This window comes from Plectropomus leopardus, chromosome 2, assembly GCF_026936395.1.
Source record: "Plectropomus leopardus strain MGB_pleo_1.0 chromosome 2, ASM2693639v1, whole genome shotgun sequence".
In the NCBI taxonomy this organism is placed as follows: Eukaryota; Metazoa; Chordata; class Actinopteri; order Perciformes; family Serranidae; genus Plectropomus; species Plectropomus leopardus.
In genome coordinates this window covers 38,645,679-38,664,850 of record NC_142177.1, presented here as the reverse complement: position 1 = coordinate 38,664,850, position 19,172 = coordinate 38,645,679, and the positions used below count along the sequence as shown (strand labels likewise).

At 39.6% G+C, this 19,172-nt stretch overlaps 2 protein-coding genes across 2 annotated transcripts in view; both read left to right on the top strand.

The window, feature by feature from the left end:
* Positions 1 to 13,301, top strand: part of podxl2 (podocalyxin-like 2) — a 29,474-nt gene extending 16,173 nt beyond the window's left edge. Inside the window, exons 5-13 of the mRNA XM_088070317.1 lie at positions 1,452 to 1,668; positions 2,251 to 2,433; positions 3,403 to 3,656; positions 3,742 to 3,816; positions 5,859 to 6,015; positions 6,830 to 6,891; positions 7,931 to 8,110; positions 8,810 to 8,968; positions 9,124 to 13,301. Of these exons, the coding sequence (XP_087926443.1) occupies positions 1,452 to 1,668; positions 2,251 to 2,433; positions 3,403 to 3,656; positions 3,742 to 3,816; positions 5,859 to 6,015; positions 6,830 to 6,891; positions 7,931 to 8,110; positions 8,810 to 8,968; positions 9,124 to 9,183 (1,347 nt within the window). The 3' untranslated portion in view covers positions 9,184 to 13,301. The remainder of the gene's footprint in view (positions 1 to 1,451; positions 1,669 to 2,250; positions 2,434 to 3,402; positions 3,657 to 3,741; positions 3,817 to 5,858; positions 6,016 to 6,829; positions 6,892 to 7,930; positions 8,111 to 8,809; positions 8,969 to 9,123) is intronic.
* A 1,035-nt stretch (positions 13,302 to 14,336) lies between these two features.
* blcap (bladder cancer associated protein) lies at positions 14,337 to 18,543 on the top strand. Its single transcript, XM_042510978.2, has 2 exons — positions 14,337 to 14,492; positions 16,437 to 18,543. The coding sequence occupies exon 2, from the start codon at positions 16,665 to 16,667 to the stop codon at positions 16,926 to 16,928; it is 264 nt and encodes an 87-aa protein (XP_042366912.1). The 5' UTR covers positions 14,337 to 14,492; positions 16,437 to 16,664; the 3' UTR covers positions 16,929 to 18,543.
* Positions 18,544 to 19,172: the final 629 nt, after the last annotated feature.

Below are 19,172 nucleotides of genomic sequence, written 5' to 3'. Positions count from 1 at the left end.
ATGATTTTTCTTCCAGGTGGATCACTGCTGTGTTTGAAGGTTCAAGGCAGCATAAAAATGAGGAATAATCGGCCGCAGTCAGACTTTAATTAGATTGCAGTAAATCAGACGTAATCCAGGGCTCACCTACTAATCTTGTGTTAAATAATTTAATTAGTCTTTAGCTCCTTGATGGGATTAGTGGTGTCTCTCGGCCCACATTGACTGGGCAAAGTGGGACAGCTGACACAGCAAAGACGGTGTTGGTGAAGGCTGTTTTTTTAATTAAACCTTCTTTCTACAAATTAATGGCAGCATACAAATAAATTATTTTAATACGAATTGATAATTTGCTCATGTTGTTACATCTGCCAGTATCGTCTTCACCGCAGTGATTATCAGGAGTATTACTGCTCCTATAGTTTTCTGTTACTACTTATTATAATACACAGTATAACCATCTTCATTAACTGCTGGTACTATGACAAATATTTCTACTATTGTATTACCAATATCATCTTTGTTACTACAGCTGCTACCTGCAATATAACTAAAGGGTAAAAAAAGTCATGAAAAACCTGGAGAAGTCATGGAATTTGCAAATAACCACTGCCAAGTGTTGGACGACTAAATATACCCTGGAGGTTTTGGAAAAGTCATGGAATTTTATTTCACAGATCTGTATAATAACAAGTGATGTTTTTGAAGGAATTTGAATATTTTAAAGTCAGTGAAAAATTCTGTTTTTACAGTTTCTGGTTATGATAAATGGTATAATTGTCTTAAAAAATCACCATATTTTTCAAAGTTAAAAAAAAATGGGTTTTTTTGTTTTTTAAATCACCATTTCTTTTAAAGAAAACATACCTCCCAAACCAAAACTTTTTAAAGAAAAAAATTCCAAATGTTTTCTTTCAAAATAGCCCAAAAATTAAGCGGAAAAAATTGCCAAATTAAAACAAATTAGAAAAAATTGCCCAAAATATTTAAAGAATTAAAAAAAAACAGATGAGGAGTATGGCTGGACATATAAGTGAATGTAAGATCTTACCATTACAATTTTATGGTTTATCCTTCTTTTCTTATTCTTTTTTTTAAGATCCATTTTTGATTATTTAATATGTTGTTTTTGTTATTGTTTGCTTGAATTTCATTTAAATTGGTTAAAAAGTGCTATATATTTGATTGACTGATTGAATAAGTCAAATTTACGGACATTTATTATTAAAGATGTGTATGAACCCTGTTACTACAAATATCGATTGTCAGTTATTGCAATTAAAAATGTCTTAAATCTGCCTTATGCTGCAGGAACCCTGCGTTAGAGTTTGGGACAATATAGAACTTAAAAAAATGACGGGAACTTCAGCTCCTTCAGTCCTCACTGATAAATGACACCTTTTGTCTTTCACCACCACAAACGTTTCTGTATGACTTGAGCGTCTTCCTTTAACGGGATGTTCACCGTACAGGTGGGTCCTCTAGAGAGAGAGCTGTGGGAGGCGGAGGGCGAAGAAGTCGGTCAGTCCAGCGGGTATGGAGTCTTTCACTCCTCCGTCACTACAGCGGACACTGCGTCCACTGCTGCTCCCGCTCCCACCGCGGCTGCTGGAGACGCTGCTGCAGGGACCGCCACCCCTGAGACCGACACTGGCACAGACTTTGGGCTGCTGGGAAGTTACACAAAAGGTATTAAAATGAAAAATATGTATTGTTTGAGCTTGTTTGATTTTGTTTTAGATACCTCAACAACCAAACTTATCAAAAAATGAAGAATGAAAAGCGTGTAAAATGCGCCAAACAGCTCCTAAGGGTGAATGAAGGAAGGGAAGTTTAATATGCTATGCATTTAGTTAAAAAGTCTGTTTTTACACTTTCTTAGTCTGGCTTTCATCATTTGTGTGGTATGAGGCAGTTCAGTGTGACTAAATTTAGGTGTGAAACTCTTGATGAATCACGGCTGTGTGTGTAAAATGTTTGTACGCACGATTCAAGCATAGATTGTTTGTGAATGAGCCCAAAAAAACTGTAATAATTTTGAGTCAGTGATGAGTCTTTGATCTGAAATGATTCAAATCAGCAAAGTGACTCATGATTTCCGCCTCTGTTATTAGCATCCCTGCAGACTTTCTGTCTGGTTTAACCAAATCTGCCAGAATCACAACTGAACGAAATCCAAACCAAAACTCACATTTTCTGTTTTACTGTTAATGTTTCATGAGAAAAATGCAGAGGATAAGACAAAGACGTCCCTTTGGTTTGCCTCTGCAGATGAGACAGAGGAGGAAGAGACAGAGAGGGAGGAGGCGGAGGAAGAAACGGGTCTGGCACACAAAGGCGAATTTACCCAGAATCCCACTGTGGCAGAGGTTGGCGTGGCTCCCAGCAGAGAGCCCCTGCAGCCCAGCGTGGAGGAAGAGGAGGAGCTGGAGGAGGAACAACATGAGTTAGAGGGTGAGAAGTGTTAACTCTCTACAGATATTATTTTGATTTCTTGTATAAAAATAACTCGTATTTACTGAAACTGTCAATACGTCCTGACAGAAGAACATGAGACAGAGACGCTTTCACCAAACAGGTCGGTTTGGTTCAGTTCAGTGCAGTACCCTTTTTTCTATTTTTTTAACAATAATTTTAAGTTTTGTGGGTGATTTCTTTAAAATAATTTTTGGGTGATGTTTTTTCCTTTAAAAATATTTTTAATTTTTTTTTTTAACTTTTATTTATTTTATTGTTTTTCTGGTTTTGCTGTGTTTTTTCTGTTTTTTTAATTATTTTATTTTTTTTCCTGCATTGGGTACATTGACTTTTAATATTTGAAGTACTTTTTTTCTATTTATCTTTTCTATTTCCTTTTTTTCTGAGTGTTTTTTTTATTTCTGTATAATTTTCAGGGTTTTTTGAGTGTTTTTCTATTGTTTTTTAATAAGTTTTTAGATTTTTCTGCATTGCATAGTTTTACTTTTAATACTCAAAGTATATCTTTTCTTAAATACACTTACTTTCTTTTTAAACAAGAGTGTCATCAGCAAGTGAAATAAAGAACAATAGAAAACCAAGACAGGACGAAGACGAGACAAAACAGCCTGCTCTTTTTTACTCTAAAAAAATTTCACCCTGCAGCTCCGTTCTGTGGATGATTTCGCTCTGAATCACGGGTAAACGAGGAAATACTACAAGTTCTGCAGAGCAGTTAGTGACAACAACCCAGCCAGTAAGAGTACTGTCAGTACACAGAACCAGGGTCGAGGTACATGTTTGTAGCAGTTATTATTGGTATTATGAAGGTACAAAACCGAAAGCTTTTAGTTGAAACGCAGCGATAGCTTGTGAAAAAATCAGGTTCCCCCTCCTCTGTGTGCTGTGAAAGGCATTTGCTAGAATATCTGCATCATAAAATTAGTGTTTTGGTCTCCGCTCAAGGGGGCAGACTGCAGGACACGAGTGAAGAGGAGGAGGAGAAATGGAGAAAGATGGAGGACGAAGAGGGAAAAAGAGTCAAGCTAATCGTCCCGCTCACCACTGACCCCTCCCCCACCATCGACTTCTCCGACCTGTCCTGGGATCGGCTGGAGAAGACCACGCCCCTGCAGATCCAGGGGTCAGAGGTCAGGGGAGGCGGGGTCACAAAGTTCTCCTTACCGGAGGGGGATATCAGGGAGATGAAGAAGTCACAGGTACATGTAAACCTGTTTTTGTGGCGTTAACATTTATTAAATATTGACGTTACTGTTCTGACTCTACCTGACTCGAATCTTTCAGGTGGTGTGTGTCGACTGGAGCGAACTGGCCGGACGTGGATATGTCATCCTCTACATGACGCAAAACTTGAACTGTGTAAGTACAAAGATTCAAACTGAAGGTGCATTAAAGGGAAACTTCGCCAATTTTCAACCAGATTTGTATCAAAACAGGGTCGGTATTATGTGTAGATGAACTGTAGTAAACAGTGATGCACGATAATTATTATTTCAACCGATACTGAGAATATCCAGCTTCTCGTGGCCAATAAGATGCTGATAACCGATAACCGATGCGTCCAGCGTGTCCTCTCATCATGTCCTCTCATCATGTCCCCGTCACACACACGGAGCAGGAGGAGGGAGGGGGGAGACGGCGGCCGCTGACACCGGTGTTCAGCAGTTACTGTAAGCAGCGAGCACGCTAATAAATGACAGTATCAGGGCCGGATCGAGACATTTTGGAGCCCTAGAAGAGATTGGAATCACCTGTTGGACAATGAGAGCGAAGTGGACATTCGGAGACGCCAGCAGAGAAAGAGAGCGGAGTGGACAAGAGACACCGGCAGAGACACCGGCGACCAATGAGAGCGGAGCGGACAATCGGAGACACCTGCAGATAATGAGAGACACCAGCGGAGACACCAGCGACAAATGAGATCGGAGCGGGCATTCAGAGACAACGGAGGAGACACCTGCGGAGAATGAGGGCGGAGCTCTTATGAATCTAAATAAGTCGCTAAATGTTTCTCCTGCTGCTGAGAGGCTCCGAAAAGCCACTAAATAGCGATAAAGTCGGCACGTTAGCTGTCCTCTCCTCCCGTCACCCTGGGACCTTAGATGGTCTTGTTTGTTTGTTTTTGGACGTGGAAATGTTGGTTTATGCATAACATCCGTAACAGTGTCCCCTGCACTACAGTGAAAACACAGATTGACGGAAAATGTCGTCAATGGCGGGGAAAGAGTTAAAAAAGAAAACGAAACAACGGGGGAAACTCTGCTGCTGACTGAAAATGCGGTGTGTGTAGTACTGGCGGAGAGAAACCATGGCAACACGGGCCAAATCAAAGCTAATTATGCTTATTATTATCGGTTCTATTTATCGGACAAAAGTATTATTATCGAATTACTGGTATGACGTCTTAAGTCCCATTATCAGTCGATAATTATCATGCATCCCTAATAGTGAACTTTACTCCATCTAACCAGTGCCTAGGACACATTTTAGGACAGAAATAGTGTTTCACTGGCTCTTTCGGGCTGTTAGGCTGTACTTCTGCATTTTTGTATTGCCTGCTGACCACGGACTCAAAGAGCAAACAAAGAGCGGAGAGCAGATCAAGAGACACATCCGCCCCTCTTTCTCATCCTGAAATCAAGCAGTAAAACCAGGCAGTATTAATCAAAATTCACTTCTCTCCTAAATTGTTTTTAGAAACATATTTTAACGCTGTAATGGCAAGAGTTTTTGAACAGGAAGTGGGCACCACAGTGCTTCCCGCACAGTAAAAACAGAGGCAGAAAAAACTGAGATCAAACTGTTAAACTGCTGCATTAATGTGTAAATCCCAACACGGATGGAGCCACAACTGCAGTTCGTCTTGTCTCCTTTAAAAGAAGCTGACTTTTACATCAGGGATACTCAACTTGCTTTGCTTGGGGGCCACTTTTGGACGTTGCTGGTTTAGCTAGGACCTCTATTTGGGGGTGCGGGGGATCCTCCACTGGGATTTTTTTTCATAAACAAGCTCTATTTTGATGCTATTTTATGCACTCTGGCACCTCATGTATACTAAAAGTACAAAAACAGTTCAAAGTGTGATTCAGGTTATTTTTATTGTGAATTAGAAAATGGTTTGGGGCCACCTGGCACCCTAGAGGGTCCCAGATTTGTCCCCCAAGCCATAGGTTGAGTATTACTGCTTTACATGGTAGGCTCCAATCTGTGAATTAATTTTTGTATTCAAAACCAATTGCGTGTGTGAGTATGAGAGAGAAAATGATGAAAAACTTTTTAATATCTGCAGTGATATCAAGTGGTAACAGCAATGTGTTTGTGTGTGTGTGTGTGTGTTTGTGTGTGTGTGTGTGTGTGTGTGTGTGTGTGTGTGTGTGTGTGTGTGTGTGTGTGTGTGACAGGAGGATTTTCGTGTGGACGAGGGTGTGCGGCTGTTGAAGATCATGGAGGAGGTGTTTGCTCGAAGAATGAACAGCCCTGAGGGATCGTGGGTACTTTACCTGAGCAAGCCGACACACCAGCAACACCAGCTGATGTTGAACGTGGCGTCTGAGCACGGTACACACACACACACACACACACACACACACGCACTTCTTTTGTAAAAGGAGAAAAGTAGAAAACTAGACTTCTGCTCCTCCTCTTGGTTTTGTTTTTAGGTTTTAGAAAATCTCGGATTTAGGGATTTTTCTATAATTCTCGTGGCATTTCTAGTATTTTAAGATGTTTCTAGGACTGAAGGGTGCTTCTAGAGTTTTATGACATTCCTAGGGTTTAGGGACTTCTCGGGTTTGAGGACGTTTCTTGAATTTTAGGACATTTCTCCTCCAGTTTTTGATAAACAGGCTCTATTTTAAAGCAGTTTTTATGCACTCTGGTACCTTTTGAATACTAAAGTAGAAAAAAACAATTTCCATTGTGAATCATTTTAATTTTATAATGAATGGTTGGAAGGGGGCCACCCGGCACAGTATTGGGGGCCAGATTTGGCCCACAGGCGGTAACTTTATGATCACTGGTGCATTTTTAAATTCTGCCTTTATCGGATTTTTGCCTCCCTTAGCTTTAAGCTAACTAAATTTGTAACTTGAATACTCACTTTAACCTTGATTAAAGACTTCACTCTGCAGTTTAGTGTTGGATCCCTATGTCTTATATATATAATATATATATAAAAATGATTGTTTGACGTTACAAAAAATCCTGTCAAATTGCGTCAGTTAATACAGGCTCACTGGCTCAGGTCTAAATGGTGCTTTGAGAGTGTCTTTACACACACATGCACACATTCACACACTTACTAACACACTCACTGACTGTGTTGGCTTTTAGGATGGTGTTAACATCGTTTCACATGTTTTGTGTCTTCCAGGTGTGATCGATGCCAAAGATGTGATGAGCATGCTGGGAGAGATCAGGAAGAGTTTAAATGAGGTACCCTGACCATTTTTATTGATTTATGTATTTTACAATGTTATCGTGTATCTACTGATGTTACAGCATCCATCATAACTAAAGTATCTGCTCATTTTAAACACATTGTGATTTATTTTATTTTTTTTACCTGTTCATTTATGTAGAATTTAGGTTTTAATCAGACTCACACTCAAGGAATTTGCTTTTGTATCTTGGTGCGTCAATGAAGTCATAGAAAATAAAAAACAAATATTGTATAACGAAAGTCAATAATCATAAATATGAAGTAGAAATATTAATAATAAAAAATACTGGCAAATATGTGAAATATATGTTTTTAAAATGGAAAGAGCTTTTTTACAGTATATAGTATAAAAAAATATGTGCATTGTGCAGAGCTCTTAATCCAAGAAATATGGTCTAATGTCACATATTGATTCAGATGTAGAGGCTTTAATATTTCTCCCCGTAGAAAAAACGGACAGATTTCTTCCTCAGTTTAAAATATTTTTAGAAACATTAGCAAGAGGTAAAAATTTTCCAGCTTTAAACAAAAGTAGCAGCAGTATTTAAAATGCTCTATTAGCTGTAAAACAACTGCAGAAGCTAATACTTTGTAAGTAATACTGTACAAATTTTAAGAAACCACCTTTGCTCATCAACACACACATAAAACAAGTTTCTGAAAATGTGTGTGCCTGTTGTTTTGTGATTAATCCGTGAATCTTTTTTCTAGTAGCATTTTCCATAAAGTGCCGTTCAAAGTGCTTTGCAGAATACTGACAAGCCGATGACATGACAGAAAAAAACGTAAACAGTAAAAACAACCAAAAAGACACCAGCAAGGCATGTGAGACAACAAAAGTGATTTAAATGTAATAAAATCTATTTAAAGCTATAATAACAGAAATAGTAGTAAAACAGAGTGACATAACTAGACTAAAAATGTGATCAATTAAAAATGCAAAACAAATGACAATGAAAAAAAAGACAGATCATGTTATTGTTCGTGTCCAGTTTAGGAGATTTTGTGATTTTGCGTGTATTTTTTCGTCAGGTGGGTATCCAGGACTACAGTGCAGCCAGCAGCTGCAAGTCTCGTCCCAGTCAAACACGCAGCGACTACGGCAAGCTGTTTGTGGTTCTGGTGATCATCGGCTCCGTCTGCATGGTCATCATCACGTCTGGATTCATTTACATCTGCTGGCAAAGACGACTGCCTGCAACCAAGACGACGGTCAGTCAGCATCCAACGCTGAAATGAATGCTATGTAATACTTTTGGTACTTTCAGGTTATTTTCTGGAAATACTTTTGGTCTTGAGTAAGACAGGGTTTCCACAGTCATGGAAAACAAAGTATGCATGAATGGATTTTGTATTTACTTTACTGCTGATTTGACAATTTCTTTTCTTGAAACTGTTTTGGGGATTTTTATAGAAAATTTACTTTTTTGGGGGGGTATTTTTTTCTTTTAAAAAACTTTAAAAATGTTGGCTTTTTTTTATGAATTTGAAAACTAGTTTGGAAAAGCATGTTTTCTTAAATTGCCATTTGAATTGAATTGAAGTGAATTTCTTAGCTTTAAATTTATTGGACCACGTTTTGGAAGGTATGTTTTCTTTTTTAAAAAAGACGCATTTTATCACAGCCAGAAACTATAAAAACAGAAATTATTGTTGAGTTTACATGTTTCAGAAGGTCCTTTAACACATCATGAAGGATGCTGAAAATATGTTTGAATAGAGTTTGAATGTTATATGTTTAAATAATGCTGGGCAAGTGGTATAAGAAAAAAAGGGGGCCTTGAAAAGTCATGGAAAAGTTTTGAAACACACACACACACTGTACACACCTGTCCTCACTGTCACGTAACGCTCACATAAAGACAGAAAAGGGGTTTCTGTAATTTTCAGCACTTGTTTTTCTCCTCGCAGTTCCGCGCTGAGGAACTTCACTTTGTGGAGAACGGTTGCCACGACAACCCCATGCTGGACGTGACCAATGACAAGCCTGAGATGCAGGAGAAGAAGCCAACGACCAATGGGCTTGCAGGAGGAGGAGAAGGAGGCGGGGAGGAGAGCAGTCGCTGGCAGGTGATTGGATGACTCATAGATGAGTAAATGCATGAATGAGTCCTGGAAAAGCTTGAAAGGTTTAGTGGATAAACAGTCTGCTGTCTGGTTTATTTTGGCAAAACTATTTTTATTCTGCTTGTCAAACAGCATGAAGTCTCTCTTGTTTTTTTCAGGTGTTTGTCAATCAGGCAGCGACTGAGGAGGAAGAAGAGGAGCAGGACACACATCTCTGATGGACGAAGGGGAAGAGGAGACAGGTTGTGATGGACAGATGATAAGTGGTGCCTAGAGGGAATAAAAAGGCGGTAGAGAAAACTGAAGAGAAAAGAGGAGAAAGAGGGGAACAAATAGAGGGGAGAGAGAGGAAGAAGTTGATGGGAGTTAAAAGCCTGAATTAGATGTTCTCAAGTCAGGAGATTAGGAGGAGGTCAGCAGGAGGAGTCACTGACATCTTCATGGATATCAGACATTTTATATTCAAATTTGAATTAATGGAAATACAGTAAATATCTCTTAAATATGTCCTCCTTTTGAAAGAAAGTTGGACTACTGATTTGGAAATCTTCAAATCCCTGCTTGATGTAAGATAACGTCATTATCTGTTTAGCGTGCCTTATGCTTTTAACTTTTTGCACCTTGCCGTGACAAACAAAACATAAAACTAGTGACAAAAATCGTTCAGTAAAGCACCTTTTTCCACCTTTAACGTTTGAATGTAAAGGTGAATGCTGAAATCCTAGAAAAATCCTAGAAAAATCCTAAAATCTGAGAAACATGCTCAAATCGATCAATCCTAGAAACGTGCTAAAGTTCTAAAAACGTCCTTAAACCCTAGAAATGTCCTAAAATCCCACAAATGTCCTAAAATCCTAGAAACATCCTAAGGTAGTGAGAGACATCCTTAAATCCTGGAAACATGCAAAAAAGTTTAAAAACATCCTTAAACACTAGATATGTCTTAAAATCCTGGAAATGTACTGAAATTCAAAAAATTTTATAAAATTCTAGAAATGTCCTAAAATACGAGAAGAATATTAATATCTTAAAAAATGTCCTAAAATCCTAGAAATGTTCTAAAATCTTAGAAACGTACTTAATTTCAAAAAACACACCAAAATCCCAGAAATGTCCTAAAATCCCAAAAAAGGCCTAAAATGCCAGAATCCAGCTGCTCCGACTGGCCTCCTTGCATTTTGCAAAAGTGGCCTCCAAGCAAAGCAAGTCGAGTATCCCTGCCCTAAAAGACAATAAATCTTCCGAAAAGTTCAGTGGTTTCACCTCGACGTCTGACTCCAGAGACAACAGCGACTCCTCCTCGCTCCTCCTCACTGAACAGGAAGTACAGCCTGTAGCAACTTTGAACGTAAGGTTTTGGCACTTTATCGATTCCTCTTGGAAATGGCGACTATCATCATTGAAATGCTGCATCATGTTAAACGTATTACATACCGTGACAGAAATATCTCTGTTTTTCTCATAGGAATGGTTGTAACTGCTGAGGATGTTTTCTGCTCACTCTACAACCAGTCACGTGATCGCTGTGTCCTGTCAGCCTAATCTGCTTTTTTTTCTCAATAGCGCTGGAATGGCTGCTGTGCGCTCTGGGCTAACTCTTGAGGCGATGACACATGGGCAACATTTAGGGGCCGAAAGCATGAAAAAAAAAAATCTATTTACAGTGTTGAAGTCACCAAACCCCAAGTCGAGCCCCAAGTCTTCGATGTTTTAATGATAAATGTTTGAGTCATCAAACGCATGTCTGAGGGTCATGTTCGAGTCGCTGTGATCAAGTCACTATAATCACGTCCGAATCACTATGGTCATGTTCGAGTCGCTGTGATCAAGTCACGATGATCATGTCTAAATCACTACTGCTTCCCAGTCGTGTCCAAGTCAAGAAAGTTGACACAAAAGGTACAAGAAATAGTAAAACAATGGCATTACCACTATGACGTGTGTTTGACTTTCAAGTCTATGTCTCAATCACTACGGTCACGTCCAAGTCACATTTGAGTCACTGTGATCAAGTCTGAAAGAATATATTCATACCTTCCTGAAATGTCATCGGGGTAAATGGTATATGACGGTATAAGTGTGTGGCAGTAATTCAACCCCCACACCCGGATGGACAGAAACACACAAAATGTTAAAAAAGGTAATATTATCACACCTATTTTTTCTTAGTAAACAAAGAAACACAACTGTACACCTTTTGAATTAAATTTTTCTCTGTCACAGAAGACCGACGAGGCTTAATTTTCTTGTTAAATCATCATAAAAAACGCTTCTTTAAAGCTCAACAGAAACAAAATAAGCTAGCAGTTGGCGGTTCTACTTTGCGCTGACACACCATAGAAGAACACCATGTGCGGTCTGCGGCGGTGACTTCACTGTTTTCACAGGATCTCAGGATTGCCAATTTACACAGCGACAGAAGGAGTTGCATTTTCGAAAGATTACAATCTAGTAACCAGTTTCAAAAGCTTGCGTTTTCAGGCCCCCAAAACGCTGTTGTCAAGTGAATGAAAGGTCAGACTGCAACAAAAGTTATCGTGTCATGCAAGAACCACTGCGGTGTACACAGCCCCTAAAACTCACCCAAACCATCGTGGTTACTCTTGCTAGTAATCTAGTTAGTAAATCCACTGATCCAGTAATCATCAGCTCCGAAACTGAATCATTTATTCACCGAGTTAGATGTAAAAAAACCATTGTTTTATTCACCACAGTCTCTCTCTGCCGTTGCTGGCCGCCGGCTGTTTACAGATCTGTAACTCCTCCCTCCACCACTAGGTGTCTCTATGTCTTTCAGCTTAGCTGCCTGTTAACACCAGTAGAGACTTCAGACTGAGCTCTGGTGGTGCATGCTGTGCACTGAATACAGTGGTTTTAATAGAAAAGCGCCTATATGATGTTTTTTTTAGGATTTCTAAATATCCTGGTATCCTTAACACTGCGATACCACCCAAACCTAATAGATCTTGCAGGGTCACTATTAACAAGACTAAAACTAGATTCCTTTAGAGATTATTTCCCACATGACGATGTTCGAGGAGATCCAAAGCCAGTATACTGTTGTGAATGTTTTTGGGCATACAGTTGTAAGATCCAGACAAATGATTGTAAAGTAGATGACTTTAAAGTACTCAAAAAGTAATCCAAAAGTATTTAGAATACGTGACTTGGTTTGAGGTTGAGAATTATTTTTTGGGGAATATACTCGGTCATCTGTGGTGGAATACATTTTAAAAGTAACCCTCCCATCACTGTGTACGAGTTATGATGTTCATGTTGGAGTGACTGTGGTCGAGACTGACGAACCAACATTTAAGTCCAAATTAACTCTTTAGTCATCAAGAGTCGGACTTGTACCGGACTTGAAAACGTGCAGCACATACAGTAATTAAACATATCAGATGGACGGAAATCGTTTGCGATATTTCTGTCTGATTCTCCGACTCGAGTCACTGTTCAGTTAACTGTAATGGAGATGGAGACAATTACTAACTGCTGTTCAACGTTGTTTTTTATGTTTTTGTTCCTGCAGTTTTTGGTCTCCGTTCCTGTTACCGGTAGTATTGCCCATCTGCATTTCATCAAGATGTTGCCTGTGTTTCAGCTCTTTTACTCTGACTTTTCTCGATGTAACAATACTGTATATGGCTTCACTATAAACTACGCTGATTGATATGCACTTTGTCAGCTAAGCAGGATTCACGGAGCGTTCAGGACACGCAGGAACTCACAACTGTCCTTCCTGAATGACTCCCTGCAATGTAGATTATCTGTTTCGAAGAGCACAAGATACCGGCGGGACAACAGTCCTCTCGTCCTCCCTGGACGACAGAATAGACGAGCATGTAGCTTTCAGCACTGCAGCAAGCACCAATATAACAAAACATACAGCTTCTGTTGCTTTTGTTTGCTGAAACCCCGAATGAGAGAGTTTGGAGATTAATTTTGTTGCTTTTTGTTGTGAGAAATCAACTGAACGCTTAACAGATTCTGATGATTTAAATTTTCCCTGATTGTTTTCTTTTCAGAATCTGACAGCAGCCTCATGTGTTTTTGCATTTGTTCGCGGTGCTAGTGCAAGTCGATTAGCATTCAGTTGTAGCAAAAAACAAGTGACCCTTTGTCTGTATAAAAAAGTTAGTCTCCTGGTAAGAATTTAAACCAGGTAGACGTTATTTTGAGTTTATATTCATCCACCCCAGGTATTTTATTTCAGTTAATTTATTTACACTTTTTGTATGTCTGTTTATATGCATTTTTATCATGTACTGTATAATTTTCTTGGTTGTCTGTGTAATAAGTTAAATATGAGAAATAAAGTTTGGAGAAAAGGTGATTTCTTGTCATTTCTTGTTCAAACAACCTTGAACTATCTTGAAAATTGGGTCTAGAAAAAAAAAGAATGGATAGATGATTTCTTTGTTTGGGGTCTGCATTTTAATATACATTTTGGCCGAATCACAATGAAGATTCCCGTGTCACAATCTTCTTTTAAAGGTCTCATATTATGCGAACTTTCAGGTTCTTACCTGGATTTAGGGTTTCTATATGAATGTTTACATACATTAATTTTCAAAAAACAAATTATTTATGTTATTATGTCAGGCTGAATTGACATGTATATACACTCTGTCTGAAATGCCTCATTTTAGCGTCGTTCCCTTAAATCAGTGACGTTCAATTTACAACCCATGGGCCAAATCCGGCTCCTAAAGTCCTAAAGTCCAGGAAAGTTTGAGTCCCTATTGTGAAAGTATCAAAACACTAAATCCATAGTGAAATGCACATTGTCCTTATTTTAGGAACTGCGTCTTGAAACAAGTCATTAGGACTTTGTGAAGTTGTGATGTCACAACTCTACTATACAAAGTTAGAAACTGCCTCTATTTATGTATATATACAATAGTTGTGTAGTTTGTACTGCATCGTTTTTGTCTTTGTTTCCCAATTTCTCAATATGTTTAAGTCATGTATAAAATAATAATAAGGATTTTTCTTAGATTTTGGATCGTTTCTAGGATGTTTCTTGGACTTGAGGCATTTTATAGCATTGTAGTTCAGACTTTACTGTGATTTTTCATACATTTCAAGGATTTTAGGACATTCTCATATTTTTGTGATTTTCAAGGATTTTAGGCCATTTTTAAGATTTTCGGACATTAGTGGCTTAGCTAGGACCTCTGGGGGTCGCTGGGGATCTTCCACTGGCACTTTTTGGATAAACAAGCTCTATTTTGATGCTTTTTTAGTTACTCCTGCACCGTATGTATACTAAAAGCACAAAAACAATTCCCAGTGTGAATCACTTGGAGGGCTAGATTTGGCCCGCGGGCCGCAAGTTGAAGATCACTATTAAAGTGATGTTAATTGTATTCAGGCAGACCTCAGTCGTCTAAACTTCTTTGCTTTTGGGTCCTTCGAGCTAATGCTAACAGTTGCTAAACGGCTGCTGTGTACGCAGTCAGCAGTGGAGACACAAACGGTGTTGATGGTTCCCTCTGCTAAGAATGAACCCAAAAAACGTCAGGTTTGTTCAATTTCTTTTACAAAAACATTCAAACGCGGACAACAACTGTTAAAATATACGCCAGCGCGTGTCACTTTTATAGCTAGCTGCTTTGTTTACGCTACAATAAATTAGCGAAACCTTTTGTTTTTAAGCTAACCTCGCTAGCTTGTGCTTCAGGCTGCGGGTAAGATGCCAAACTGCCGCTCCACGTTGGCGGTTTGTTGTGGCCTCGCGTCTGACTAAGAAAACGTGATGACTGAAATGTTAACAGTCTGTGACAAACCCCGCAGAAATTATTTGGTCCTGAATTATTTCTGCGGTTACTTTTAGAGCTGGCTCACGCTGCTAGCTAATGTTACCGCCCACTGTGATGGCTAATATGGAAGAGGATAGTGGCATAGACTGTTTTAAATATTAAAAATAGTTTAAAATAATAATATTTGGTGTACTTGATGTGTACCGAAACAACGAACGCCTTCATCAGACTCTAAAACTAGTTTGTGTGACATCTCATGATGTGTTTATTTTCAATTGCAAGCCTGGCAACAGTTAAATTAGTAGATTTTTGAACGTGGTTTGGTTTAACAGTTCTACTTCTACATCGGATAATGGGCTGGCGTTAGTTAATTTCCCTGTCAACTACTGTTAAGGTTGGTCAGTAAAGGTGATGACACTAATTTGTATAAATGACCAAACCTTGTATCGTTATTTTTTCAAACGTAGATGTTTGGTAACATCACGTAAGCATGAGTAAAATAACGTCAGCTAACCAGGTCACAACTGCCAGTATGTTTAACAACTGGCCGTTTGCAAATAAACCTACATAGAAAGTTAATCTTAGTTAATTTTAGCAACATGATTGTGTTGAAAAGTTATGTAAACATAAGTTAGTCAGTGAATGCTGCTAGCAGCTGTGACTGTCAGCAGCTCTGCTTTTGTCCTTCATCCAGCCGCAGCCAGTTTTCATGTTGAAACCAGCTGCTTTAATCTCTGTGCAGACTCTGACCACCGTTAAAGTGAACTGTTTTGCTTCATTAGGTTCAATTTGTCTCATTAATGTGCGTTGACACTTTTATAAAAGCCATCACACATTCGCATAATAGCATGGGGTTGCTTAGTGCGTAGCTAGTTAATATTAGCCGAGCGGCTTAGCTACGTGTATCAGGCCCATACAAGGAAGTTACTCATGGAAATTGTTGGCTAAATGTTTATTTTACTCATTAACATGGGTTGGGACACGGATTAGTCACGTCTTGGTTAATATGTAAAGTAATGGCGTTCACTGTAGCTGCCAAACAACTTCGTAACAACTGAAATCTGATACATTATACTGACTAACTTGCATGGCAGGACAACTCTATCCTTTCAATGTAATGGTCTATTAATAGTTCAGAATTTTGATCGTTTCCTCTAAAGCAGTGATACTCAACCTATGGCCTGTGGGCCAAATCTGCCCCCTGATAGGGTGCTGGGTGGCCTCACAACCTTTTTTTTTTTTACTTCTCAATAAAAATAAAGCAATTCATACTGGGATTTGTTTTTGCACTGTTAGTATATTAAGGTGCCCGAATGCATTAAATAGAATCGAAATACAGCTTGTTTTTTTAAAAAAGTGCCAGCAGAGGATCCCCCACACCTCTTGACCAAGGTCCTAGCTAAGCTCCCAATGTCCTAAAATCCTAGAAATGTCCTAAAATGCTAAAAACATCCTAAAATCCTATAAACTTCCTAAAATCCTATAAACTTCCTAAAATCCTAGAAATGTCCTACAATCTTTTAAATGTCTTAAAATGTGGAAAATGTTCGAAAATCCCAATAGTATCCTTAAATCCTACAAACATGTATGAGGCTGCTGCAACTGGCCCCTGGTCTCCTGTCATTTTGCCAAAGTGCCCCCCAAGCAATGCAGGCTGAGTATCTCAGCCTTAAACTCTTTCCTTCTCTGTCCTCTGCTGTCTCCAGGGATGACCTGACGACGAAACATCTGGCCTCTGTCACCTGTTCCTCCACCACCCCTCCTCTGTCGGACAGGACGACCCTCCTGCATCTTTTCGTCCGCTAAGGTCTGTTTCCCCACACCTCAAGTCTGCTGCCGCATCCTCTTTCTCCAGAGACCTCAAGCAACCCGGGTTTGAGCTGTACCAGCCTCCACAGAGACTCCGTGCCAACGCGCTTCGTAAAACAGAGACAATGTATTGCTTACAGTGGCTTCTTCCTGTGCTGCTCATCCCCAAACCGCTGAACCCCGCGCTGTGGTTCAACCACTCCATGTTCATGGGCTTCTACCTGCTCAGCTTCCTGCTGGAGAGAAAGCCCTGCACCATCTGTGCCTTGGTCTTCCTGGCTGCCCTCTTCCTCATCTGCTACAGCTGCTGGGGCAACTGCTTCCTCTACCACTGCCAGGACGCCGCCCTGCCGGACGCCGCTCACGACCCAGCGATTGTTGGGACCTAGGAGAGAGAAAGCAGGGACTTGAAAGGGGGGACGGGGGGTGCGTAGGGTGATAAGGCATTGCTGGAGAATGATACTGCCATGCTGTAAGAGGGGACACTTTGGGGGTGGGAGAGCGAAGGACTGCTGCAGGGGAACGCCGCAAATAAAGAGGCCAAAGGCGGCGTTGAGGAGGCGAAGAGCCAGTTTTGGAGGTTTATGGGGGGGCTGTTTTGCCATGCTGTAAAGAAAGACAGACTTGAATTTGAGGTGGTGGGAGGAGAGGAGGGGGGAGGAGACGCTGTGTATACTTTTAGGAAGGGAAGGAGGGACATCTAATTGTGAAAAGCGAAGGGAAGGACATGTGAACTTCAGGGAAGAAGAATTTCACTTTCTACAGCTTTTCATTCCAGCATCCGAATGAAAATTTGTTGATATATCCACCACGTATGACATAAAGTGACAACAATGATTCAGTATTCTGGTTCCTTTCTCTCCCTCTGGCTTGTTTACTTCCAACATTGCTCTAGAGAGATGCCACTTTCTCCAAAAACCTGTTGGGTTTTTAGAACAGAAATAATCACCTCAAACTGCCAAAACTCACGCAATCCTGCTGAAAGCTCCAGAAGGAGTTGGATGTTACACAGGCAGCCGCGCTTGCTTCCCAGTCCCGCACCAATGCAGTTGACAAACTTTAAAGCCGGGTAGTGTTAAAGAATAGTTGACATGTTTGTCCCCAAGCTCTAGAGGAAAGGGCAACATGCCTTTTCACAGTCCAACCTGACCAAACTCCGACGCCACTTTGGCTCTGCACACGTAACGCTATCCTCAGCCAGGAGAGCACACAGACACTGGACAATCAATAACTATGCTGTGAATAATTCCTCTCTGCCGCATCGTCACACAAACACACCTCTGAGGGTGTAATAATGCTGAGAAACGGTCCCGTTGTTATTACCCACTCTGCTCTGCAGCTGCTCCTCTCCTGTCTTCCTCGTCTCCTCTTCCTCCTTTTGCCTCGGAGTGAATGTGCCCAACAGCCAGACTCATGATCTTTTTTTCTTTTTTTTTTTGCCGTTTTTTGTTTGTTTGTTGTTTTTTCTTGTGCATGGGTTGCCGTTATTTTTTTCTCCAAACATTAAGTTCACACACATTTTAATTCATAAAACAAAATGCTGAAAGTTTCCAAAGGGTAGAGTAATCTGGATGTGTGAGGAGGAGTGTGTGTCGGGTGTATGAAAGACAATTTGTGTTATGTGCGATAGGTGTGTATTTTGTTTTTGTGTTCATGACATGCTGATAAGCGTAAAGAAATGTGGCGATACATGAGGTGACGTAACGGTAGATGGTCAGTATTTTCAGTATCAATAAGCAATACTGGTTGAGGAAATGATATCGGATCTTTACTGACTGAGTTTATTGGTAATCAAAAGGGCAACGCTGTCATTAAGTTTCCTTGTGTATCACTGCTGTAAGTGTTATGTTTAGCTGTCAGACACAAGGTGTTTATACTGTGTACCTATTGGTGTGAGTGTGTGTGAGTGTGTGTGGCCTCCTGTCGCAGTGCTGAACATGCTCACTGCTACATCATTGCTTTGGTTTTTAATTTAAATAAAGTTTTTCCTCTCAACGTGTTAAATCGTGTGGAAATGAGTGTGATATTAAGCCTTAAAAAAGGTACTATTGATGAAAATGTTTGATTTTGAAGTTTGTGTTGAACTTATTTACTTAATATACTTAATTAACTTAATATTATTCTCTGGGATTTGTTAGATTGTATTCAGAGTACATCCTGACTTTTTGTCATGCTTAACCCTTTGAAAACCTCTATCAACACCATTTTTCTTAATATTTAAACCTTTGAACCCTGAGTGAATTGGTTCTATTTCTTTTTGAAACGCAGGGGTAAAAGCAATGAGCTTGTGGTAAGAAGTCTTCCACAAATTGTAAAAATATATATATACATATATTAGGCTAGGAGAAAATATCTAGGGGAAAAAAAGATACATATTTAAAATGATAGAATTATTATTTTTAAGCACCTTTATAGGTCTTTCCCTTGTTTGTTTGGTTGTTTTTTTTCACTTTTTTCCATCTAAGTTTCAGGTACTTTTCTTGTACTTTTTACTTATCTCTTGTTATTTTTTTACTCCTTGTTTGTTTTTCAAAGCGTTAATCTTCCTGCAGAAAAAAAATATGACAAAGACACAAGATGGGTATATTATGCGTAAGATACACTGGTTAATAAGACTATTTTACAAAGTATGC

Bases quoted from the DNA above. Each gene is read 5' to 3' on its own strand.
- blcap (XM_042510978.2), top strand. From the start codon at position 16,665: ATGTATTGCTTACAGTGGCTTCTTCCTGTGCTGCTCATCCCCAAACCG.